This window comes from Octopus bimaculoides, chromosome 16 (genome assembly GCF_001194135.2).
Source record: "Octopus bimaculoides isolate UCB-OBI-ISO-001 chromosome 16, ASM119413v2, whole genome shotgun sequence".
Taxonomy (NCBI): Eukaryota; Metazoa; Mollusca; class Cephalopoda; order Octopoda; family Octopodidae; genus Octopus; species Octopus bimaculoides.
Genome location: NC_068996.1, coordinates 7,748,440 through 7,759,596, shown reverse-complemented (window position 1 = coordinate 7,759,596; position 11,157 = coordinate 7,748,440). Strand labels below are relative to the sequence as shown.

At 36.3% G+C, this 11,157-nt stretch overlaps 1 protein-coding gene across 1 annotated transcript in view; it reads left to right on the top strand.

The window, feature by feature from the left end:
• Nucleotides 1-11,157, top strand: part of LOC106878514 (PDZ domain-containing protein 8) — a 161,499-nt gene that overhangs the window by 1,527 nt on the left and 148,815 nt on the right. Inside the window, exons 4-6 of the mRNA XM_052973683.1 lie at nt 2,280-2,445; nt 3,309-3,499; nt 5,003-5,098. Coding sequence (XP_052829643.1) covers nt 2,280-2,445; nt 3,309-3,499; nt 5,003-5,098 — 453 coding nt within the window. The remainder of the gene's footprint in view (nt 1-2,279; nt 2,446-3,308; nt 3,500-5,002; nt 5,099-11,157) is intronic.

Sequence of the window (11,157 nt, the reverse complement as noted above, 5' to 3'; positions counted from 1 at the left end):
ATATATATATATATATATATATATATATGCACACACACACGCACACGCCCAGAACTGCGCTGATAGCTTAGGAATGAAATTTAGGATTTCTCAGTTTTCTGTGAATCGATTTTGATAAAACTTTTCCCAGCTGATTTTCACACTATGGCAACACCATTGTTATGGTTTTATAATTTGTAACGTCCTTTCTTTTTTATTTCAAATTCTTCACTTTTTGGGTGAGCCACACTAATAGCTTTTGACTGAAAATAACCCATCTAGACTTTTTTTTTTTTTTTTTCAGAAAATGAAGGGTAATGATAGGTATTAAGCATGCATTGAGTACATATTTAACAGAAAACCATGAGCATCGAAATGGTGCTCATGTGGGTGTTTGTGTGTATATATATGTATATATGTTTGTGTGTAATAAATGTGTATATTTGTTTGTGTGTAATAAATGTGTATATTTGTTTGTGTGTAATAAATGTGTATATTTGTTTGTGTGTAATGAATGTGTATATATATATGTATGTGTGTGTAATGAATGTCTGTGTAGATATGTATATATGTTTGTGTAATGAATATATTTATATATTTATTTGTGTGTGTGTGTGTGTGTGTACATATACAGATATCTTTGAAACATTATATTTCCACAATGTTTTGTTTACAATATTTTGACTTTATTTTATGTATTTTTACCTTTTGTGAGGGTGCATGGTTTAATGGTTAAGGTATTTGACCCTTGATCATAATTTCATGGGTTCAATTTCTAGATTGGCAGGTGCATTGCATCCTTGGGCTGGGCACTTTATTTTCTTGTTACTCTGATCTACTCAGTGGAAAATGAGTACAGGCTGAGTCCTTGTACAACTCTCTCTTCTGTCTGTCACATTCTGGATCAAAAACTGAGAGAATTGAAAAGGTATCGATTTCTCCTTGTGACTTAGTTAAAACCTGTTACATATTACCAAGTCATTTCTGAACATGTTAGTTACCATTCTAAGAAATGAACTCGGTTCTATAAGCTTCTAAATCACTCATTTATTCCATACTACTGCTTACCATTGTGTTGTCTGTCTACTGTTAGGAATTATACCACTTTTTAGTACTTACATATAAATATAGCTTTAGGTTCAGTCTCACACAGCATGGCGTTTTCAGTAAGTGTATTTTATTATAGCCCTGGGCCAACCACAATCTTGTGAGTGGATATGGTAAATTGACACTAAAAGAAGACTTATGTACATGTGTGCATATGTGTGTGTTTTGAAGTAAAGTAATATTTCCCTGGGATCAGACATGTTTCCATGGAAGATTGGAAATAAACACTGTTGCATTATGGTGGTGCTTGTCTATGACAAGAAATCAAGGCAAAGAGACAGTAACACATGCACACATACATTATGCATATATCACAGGCTTCTTTCAAATTCTGTGTACTAAATCCACTCGTAAAGCTTTGGTCAGCCCAGAAGATACTTGTCTAAGGTGATATGCAATAGACTAAACACAGAACCATGTGTCTGGGAATCAAAGCTCTGACCACACAGCCATGCCTTCACCTATTTGTCTATCAAATTTCACTCTCAAGCATTGGTCAGCTTGATGCTAGAGTAGAACTTATTTGTCCAAGTTACCATGCAATGAGATTGAACACAAAACCAGTCAGTTGTGAAGTGAAGTTCTTGACCACATAGCCATACCTGAAATAATTCTTTTGCTCTCAGCCAAATCTCAAAAAATTATTGCTTGTGGCTGTGTGGTAAGAATATTTGCTTCTCAACCACATGATTCTGGGTATAGTCCCACTGTGTGGCATCTTGGGCAAGTGTCTTCTACTATAGCCTCAGGCCAACCAAAGCCTTGTGAGTAGATTTTGTAGATGGAGACTGCAAGAAGGCTGTCTTGTATATATTTATGTCTGTCTGTCCCTTCACCACAACCACTTGGCAACCAGTGTTGGTGTGTTTATGTTCCTGTAACATAGCACTTCAGCAGAAGAAATTGATAGAACAAGCGCCAAGCTTCAATAAAAGATAAGCACTGGGATTGATTCATTTGACTAATATTTCTCATGGCAATGATCCAACATGGCCACAGTCTAATGACTAAAACAGATAAAAGATAAGATATTGTACCATTACAGAACAGAGCATATATCATATTGATGGCCACAAAGATCTCCCATGATCCAAATTTTATTATCTGTAAGAACCCTGTCACTACAAGGCTATAAATATTGTTTAAATTACATTTTTAAAAATATTTTTCTATAAACTGTAATTTTCTTGTAGGAAAAAAGTGAAGAATCCCTTGACTCTGAATATGCATTAGCTGATAACAAAGCCTGGGAAGAAATCGAATCCGAAATGAAGTCTTCAGATAGAATTTCAAAGAAAGATTCACATGGTCTTCCTTGTCCTGAACTAACTCACCGTCGACTGTCTAAAAATTCTTTGGGTAAGTATAATTTCACTTTAGAATTGTCATTGCTATTTGTATCATTACTGGCATCCAACTACACTGCTATCATAGTCACCATCATCAGCATTGTCTTAATATCGAATTTAATTATAACCGCCATCATTATCATTACTACCACTGCAATCATCATCATTGTTAACATACAAAACAAACAAGGGAGTCTCACAGAGTTGCTTGATCTGCTAAAAAAGAAAAAAATGAAATGAAACTTCTTTCAAGAATTGTTAAAAAAAAAACAAAAAATTGAATAATATTGCCTGAGATACAATGTATGTGGAAAGACAGGTTAGTCATTGTTGGAATGGCTTTGGTCATGGGTCTGTTTCATCAGGGCTGACCTGGCACTAATCAGTGACACCACCAACACCAAAAGTCAATAAGGGAGCTGTACTTTGTTACTTTAAATGCTAGAAATACTAACCAAATAAAGTAGAATATTTACATTTGATTATTTGTTTTCCTTCTGGTACTTGAGAGCTTGTGCCTCTACTGACTAACCTTAAATACACACACACACACATATATACATATATAAGATACAGATAAGGAAATAATTTTATTCTCAAATGCAGGATAATGCTAATAATATAACTATCCATATTTTACAGAAAAAACCTGTTGGCTGCCAACCTGGCCACCAACAGATTTTTCTGCAAAAATATGGATAGTTTATCTTTTTCATGCTATATTATTAGCATTTCCTGCACTTGAGAATAAAATTATTTCCTTATCCTCTATCTTTCAATACATCTCAACACTTCTAAAGCAAACTTTGTTTGATTTTCAATGTAAGTTGAATTAATATACATATACATATATGTTCTACATTTGTTTTGTAGATAAAGTCGAGATCCAGATCCAGCCAGTTGATAAAAATGAACCTCGTCGTCTTGAAGTAAGGAATTTTGATACAAGTCGCTGTGAGAGTAAATCTCCAATGGTCTCCCCTAAAAGACAGCCACAAGTTAAGCCTTCACAACTTAGCACCCAAATGGAACCCCCAATTATATTGAGGAAATCTAGTAAAGGCGTATGTATCCTTAAATTGTTTTTTTTTTTTTTTTAATCTGCTGAATTAATAATGAACAATAAATATTTTAGGGATTTCTTTTTTCCTTTGATTTTTGTATTTTGGATCTGGAAGCATCAAGAGATTTAAACGAAAAATATTCCTGTTAACCCTTACATACTTAAGTCTTTTGCCTCCTATAGAACATGGACCATCAATGATTTTTTTTCCGCTATTCTTCACTTTGGGTTGTCTTTTTGGCTTCTCTATATTTGGATCCTTACTTCCTTGTAACTTCTGCTACAGTCATATGTTTACTGAGAGACTTTCTTCTCCCAGGTCTTCTTGGTTATTGCATTATCAACAACGCTTCTGTAACTATGCGTTTCTTTTAGGTGAGGGTGTTGGTCCTACACAAATCCATTTTTATCTTTCGGAGAAAGTGGTCCATATGAGTCTGGCCCTTATCCTTTGACCTGTCCATCTTGGGAGGCCAGAACAAGAGCTTATATTTTGTTGTTGGCATCCTTCTTAAGGACACAAGCCACATCACTGCAACAAAGACTGAAACTTGTGGTTATTAACCTTTATTTTGGAAGTTATTCTGTTTTTGGTAATTAGTTTGTATCTGGACTTCTGGGTGAATGAAGAAATTTTAATTATTTAAAATTTTGTTTGTACCAGCTCATCCATGATCAAAGGCATTCTCTCTGTAACCACCCTAGCATTCTGGAGGGGTATCCAAGATTGTGTCCTTCCATGTTAAGATTGCAGAGTGAAGTTTGGTTGTTCTTTCTAATAGGTTGAGTAACCATATAAAAGCTTACATATGTTGCAGTTCTGAGGTTATCTCTGGGTCCTGAACAAACAGGCCTATAATGAAAGGTGTTCTGGCTGTGTCCATACCATTTATTATGACATCAGGTATCTAGGATTAGGACTAAACAATGTATCTCTCCTTGGTATTTAACTCCAGGCCAGTCCTGATTGAGCAGGTCTATATAAAATGTTCCAGCCATGACCTTTTCTGTTGAGACATAATGTATCTAAGAATCTAATCTAGGATTACATTGTTCTTTCAGGCTTGATTGAGCAGACTTATGTTCCATGTTAGCATGGGTTGGACAGTTGGACAGGATCCAATAAGTCCAAGAACTGCAACCTACTTGATGCTTGTTTTTGGCATGATTTCTATACTTGGTTGACCTGTAATGCCAACCACTTTAATCCTTTAGTATTTAAACTGGTCTTTCCAGCCAAAATATTCTACTTGTTTTCTGTTCAAACTGACCCAATTTGGCCTCTCACACCAACTCTAAAATGTCATTCTTAAAATATACAATTGTATCATTGAAATCTTAAAGCTACAGGATAATATCTAATTCTACACAGTGTGAATAAATAAACATTACATTTGTCAAAGTAACCTGAATGCTAAAGGTGCCTTTTTCAAAAATTCTTATAAATTCTTTAGAAAAAAAAAAGATAGTTTTCTAAATAATTTTTCTATTTGAAATATTTCAGGAGGAAGATCAGTTTGATGTTGAAAGTCTCTTAGAGTTTGAAGATGAAGAAGACTTGAGTGAAGTTAATAGAACAAGGCTTGTATCAGCTAGTCAAGTAAGCAATCTTAATGTTCCTCTTTTTATGTTCTTTCATTGTATTGACTGGGGTGGTTAAGTTTGCAATCATATAGTTCTGGGTTTGATCCCATCCACTGCACATTACCTTGTCTTGGATCCAACAATGTTTTGGCAAATGAAATCTGATAAAGGGAAATTATGCAGGGCCCATCTCTCTCTCACACACATGCATACACACACACACATGCATACACACACACACACACACACACACACACACACACACACACACACACACACACACACCTAGTTGCTAACTCATGAAATAATGCTATAATACAATTTTGAAAGGGTCGTTCTTTTTATCATGAATTGTGGATATTTTAACCTTATGAGTAAGAACACCTGTATTGTTATTGTTATTAAAGTAGTGAGCTGGCAAAATTGTTAGCATACTGGGTAAAATTCTTAGCACCATTTTGTCTATCTTTACATTCTGTTCTGGGATCAAACTCTACCAAGGTCGACTTTGCTTTTCATCCTTTTGGGGGTCAATAAAATAAGTACCTGTTGAATACTGGGGTTGATGTGATCAACTCACCCCTTCCCCAAAACTGCTAAAATTTGAAACCCTTATTATTGCTTCTGCCTTAGCAAAAGCGGAGGTATTGTTTTCAGTTGTGTTTGTTTGTTTGGACAAGATATCTCAAGAACTGCTGAATGGATTCGAATGAAACTTTCAGGGATGTTTGGCCTCATGACTGGCATAAACTGATTAGACTTTGGGATCGATCTGGTACCAGACAAGGATTCTGGATTATTTTTCCTGTTTAAATTTTTGAGAGTGGTCAGGTTCATTTTTAGTATTCTCGTTTGTGACAGCAGTCAAGTTTATTTCAGATATTCTCGTTCTAAAAATCATCTCCGGCTAATCGTTGAGAGGATGTTGGTGTTGCCTTGGCAGAGGTTTGCGCTCTCTTAGTGCTCTTGGTTTTATTACTATTGTTGTTTCTATTAAAGTATCAAACTGGCAGAACCTTTTGTGTTAGAAGAAAAATGTTTTGCAGTATTTTTTTCCATTTCATTACATTCTGAAATTAAATTCTGTTGGATCGACTTTCTCTTTCATTTGTTCAGGACTAGTTGAGCACTGAGGTTGATGTAATTAACTTTTCCCTTTCCTATAATTGCTACCCCTATTCTAAAATTGGCAAGATTTGCTATTATTATTTTTATTGTGTGTGCAAGGCAGTGAGCTGGTGTAATTGTTAGGGAGCTAGACAAAATGCTTTGCAGCATTTTATCCATCTTTACGTTCCAAGTTCAAATTCCACCAACGTTGACTTTGCCTTTCATCCTTTCTAGGTCGATATAAAATAAGTACCAGTTGAATACTGAGGAAGATAGAATCAACTAGTTCAATTTCACCAAAATTTCAAACCTTGTGCATAGTGTAGATTATTGTTAAAACATTACTTGGAATGTCAAAAACAACGTTTTGACTGGTAATTTTACCTCCTAAATCTCACACAGAATAAAAATCTTAAATATTTTTGGAAAGCATACGGTGTATTCATGCCCTCAATCACTCTCTATCCGTCCTCTGGACCCTTGAGTTTTCTACTTCACATTTCGAATGCCAGTGTTTCTGGCTTTGCGCAGTAAGGGGAGATAACTCTTTTAATAGTTTAAACTGACCATAATTGTCCCAGTGTTTCTCAACCATTTTTTAAACTATGAACCCGTTTGATTCCTATTTTATTTAGTTGGACCCTAATAACCATTCGATGTTTAAAAAAAATTATATTTTTATAATTAGATATTATTAGGAATTGTATTAAAAATTAAAATATTTTGTGTATTGTAGAAATTTATTACAGTTAAATTCTAACAAAATCTTACAGCCCAAGGGCCATTTACGGCCAGTTGAGAACCACTGAATTATATATACTGTTGGGGGTTATTACATACCCTATTTGATGGTAAAAGACACAAGGGCCTATTTGGTGCACCCAAATTTCAGCAGCACATATTCAGGGAAAAAGTTTGTAGTGCATTGTCAGTCTTCACATTCTGAGTTCAGATTCTGCCAAGGTTGACGTTGCTTTTCATCCTTTTGGGGGTCGATGAAATAAATACTAATTATGCACTGGGGTTGATGTAATTGACTGCCCCTCCCATCCCCAAAAAAATTTCAGGCCTTGTGCCTGTAGAAGAAAGGATTATTATTCTGAGAGACTCTCGGATAGTTCTAAATTTCCAATTGTTCTTTACTTGAAAGCAGGCAATAACAAATCACCAAAGGTTTCAAGTAGTGCCTTCTTCTCCTGTGACTCAAAGCGACAATACACTCCTTTAAATGCGAGCTCTACCCAACAATGCTGTCTTCTGGATCACTTCGAGCCTGACAGCAGCTCCAATATTCTTAATATGTTTTTCAAAGCCCTTGGAAACTGCTCCTAATGCTCCAATTACCACTGGTATCACAATTACTTTCCTCATGCCCCATAACTTTCCTATCTCGTCCTGCAGTGTCTCATATTTCTCAATCTTTTCTGTTTCTTTACATTTCACCCTCAAATCGCCTGGTATTGCAACATCTATCATCTTTGCTTCTTTTTCCTCTTTGTGGATGAGCACCATATCTAGTCGTCTCGCCTCTGTGACTTGGTCGCACTCTATGTTAAAATCCCAGAATATTTTGTAATATTCGTTTTCCATTACTCCCTCTGGCTTGTGTTCATACCATTGTTCGTCTCTCTCAAAGTTTGCTACACTGCACAACAGCCAGTGGACATATCTGGCTACATTGTCCGGTCTCCTTTTGTATTCGCGTTGTGCAAGCTTACAGCACTCACTAACAATATGGCTTATACGTTCTTCCTTCTCAGAGCACTGTGGCGAATCAGTGCTTTTATCAATGTGATATTTGGAGTAGTTTGCTCTGAGAGCTTGATCCTGAGTGCTGCACACTAATGCCTTAGTGGACTCTTTAAAGTCTCCTTTCTGCAGCCTTTGCCAGGTTCTATTCTAATTAATCTCATCTTTATTCTTGTAGAACTACGTGTGCATTTTCTTGTCCTGCCAAATTTTCTTCATCTGCTCTCTCTCTGGTTGGATCTACAGCTTCATTCACTTTTAATGTTCCCTGCATTTTCACTGCTTCAATCATTTCTTCTTTACTCCCCTTGACATACCAAGCCAGGATCTTCTCCTCTTCCCTTACACAACTTTCACAACCCACCAATCCTCAACCTCCTTCTTTCCTCTTTACATACAATCTTGACATACAATCGCTCTTGGAGTGTAGTTTCTTGTTCATTGTCTTTAATTTACGTGTTCCCCAGACTGTCTCTTGTAATTCATTCTTCTTCCAAGATACTATTCCTGCCCCATATCTCATCAAACCAACAGCCCACGTGTTAATCGCTCTAATCTTATAATGGACATTTAGCTTCGGTTGGAGCACAAGCCAAGTTCTCCTCAAATACTCTTTCCCTGCACATTTATTTCATCTTGTGTTCATTCATCTTATCTCTTTCAATGATACCCAGGTACTTATATCCTTCCTCTCCGACTTTCTTTATACTTTCACCGCTTTTCAGCTTGATCCCATGGCTTTTACTAATTTCCCCCTTTTGAGAATCATTACACCACATTTCTCGATCACAAATTCCATGCCAATATCTTTGCTAATCATCTGCACAGTTGCCGTCAAACTCTCAATCCATAAACCACAGATTGTTTACTTTCACCCTGCCTAGCATGTACCCCACACGCATCTTTCTTATAATGCTGGTTAATGGCAGTATGCAGACAACAAATAGGAGAGGCGACAAACTGTCCCCTTGAAAGATTCCTCTTTTGATATTTACCTTTCCCTGCTTATCTCCCCATACTGTGAATTTTTTTTAGAAATTTTCGAAATATCATTGAATGATAGTTTTTAAAATTAGGGATTTTAAAAAAATCCTATTTAAGAATTTTCTCAGCCAATATTAGCCTCATAGAAATTATTAGAAAATAGATATTTCAAATACTTACCACATGAATAATGATAATAATAATCCTTTCTACTATAGATACAAGGCCTGAAAGGGTTGTGGGCAATTACATTGACTACAGAACTCAAATGGTGCTTATTTTATAGACCCCCAAAATGTTGCAATGCAAAGTCGATCTCAGCGGAATTTGACAATAATAAACACTAGCTTAGTGTTAACGTTCAATGTAATGATAATATTGAATTTATATATTTTTAATGTCTTAATCACACGAAGAACACATCACTTGTGACTTTTTTATGGCATTTGTGACTCATGGCTAGGAAAGAGGAAAGAAAAACAATATTTGTTATGGTTACTAATATTGTTTTGATAATTTCGTCTATTTTAATGATGTTAATGAATGTTTTTTTTTATTTGCCCTAACCCTTTCCCATCGCTGCTGTAGTTATCTCCCTTGCACCGAATTACTTTCTCAAAACGTTTCAAATTTTAGCCCAAATGTCAGCGACATTAAAGGGACGGTCTAGTTCAGAGGTTCCCAACCCTTTTATTTAAATGAGTTGTTTCACGGACCCATTTTAATATGCTTATCCTTGTATATATATTTATATATATATATATAATCAGTAATCGCTCACCATATCGCAGTTCACCTAATGTTCCCTCAGTACATTGCAGATTTTTCTGGCTAAGATACATAAATTTATATTGCAGACTCCTCAGTATATTGTAGGTTTCTGCGGCCGATTGCTATTTATATTTTTTTAGATTTGAATTATTTCTGTGGTAAAATAACCATTTTCATGCCTATAAATTAATAAAATTACAGTACTGTATAACACATTGATTAGAATATATTAAAAGAAAATACATGGTGTACCGCAGATGAGTAAACAAAGAATCGCATATACTGTATGGAAAACGAACCTCGGGAGGCAGGTGTGTGGTGGTGTTTTGCATTTATAATAAAATAAATATTTACAAATTAGAAAAAAATTTTTTTTTTAAATACAGTACAGTACTGTTTCTACTTCGCGGATTTTCACCTATCATGGGGTGTTTTGGAATGTAACACCCGCGATTGTTGAGGGATTACTGTGTATGAAATTTTGAATTTAGTTCACGGATCCCCAGTACTAACTTTGCAGACCACCAGGGGTCCATGGACCCCAGGCTGGGAACCACTGGTCTACTTGATACTTCACTGGTACTTTATTTACTTGACTTGGAAGGGATGAAAGGCAAGGTTGACCATGTTGGTATTTGGACTCGGTATGTAAAAAAAATTGGAAGAAATGCAGCTATGCATTTTGTTCAAAGTATTAGCAATTTTACCCACTATAATAATAATAGAGTGTGCTGAAAGTGTAGCTGCTAGAATAAGAATAGCCTGGGCAAAGTTCAGAGAGCTCTTACCTCTGCTGGTGACATTGGGCCTCTCACTCAGAGTAAAAGGCAGACTGTATGACACATGTGTACGAACAGCCATGTTACATGGCAGTGAAACATGGGCTGTGACTGCTGAGGACATGCGTAAGCTCGCAAGGAATGAAGCCAGTATGCTCCGATGGATGAGTAATGTCAGTGTGCATATTCGACAGAATGTAAGTACCTTGAGAGAAAAGTTAGACGTAAGAAGCATCAGTTGTGGTGTGCAAGAGACGATTGCGCTGGTATGGACATATAGCAAGAATGGACGAGGATAGCTGTGTGAAAAAGTGCCACACCCTAGCAGTTGAGGGAACCTGTGGAAGAGGTAGGCCCAGGAAGACCTGGGCTGAGGTGGTGAAGCATGACCTTCGAACTTTAAGCCTCACTGAGGCGATGACTTCTGACCAACACTTTTGGAAATATGCTGAGCGTGAGAAGACCCGGCAAGCCAAGGGAGAGCGTAATCTGTGGCCTTTACCAGAAGTGTAGCCAGCTTACTTATTCGTATTTTTACTTCATTGGACACTAAAAACTATGCTTGCGAAGACCTGTTGAGACAAGTGAATTGAAATCGAAATCGAACCAAATTCAATGACTGGCTCCCATGCCAACCTCTCCTTCATTGTACACTAAACTCTGCTTGCGAACACCTGTTGGG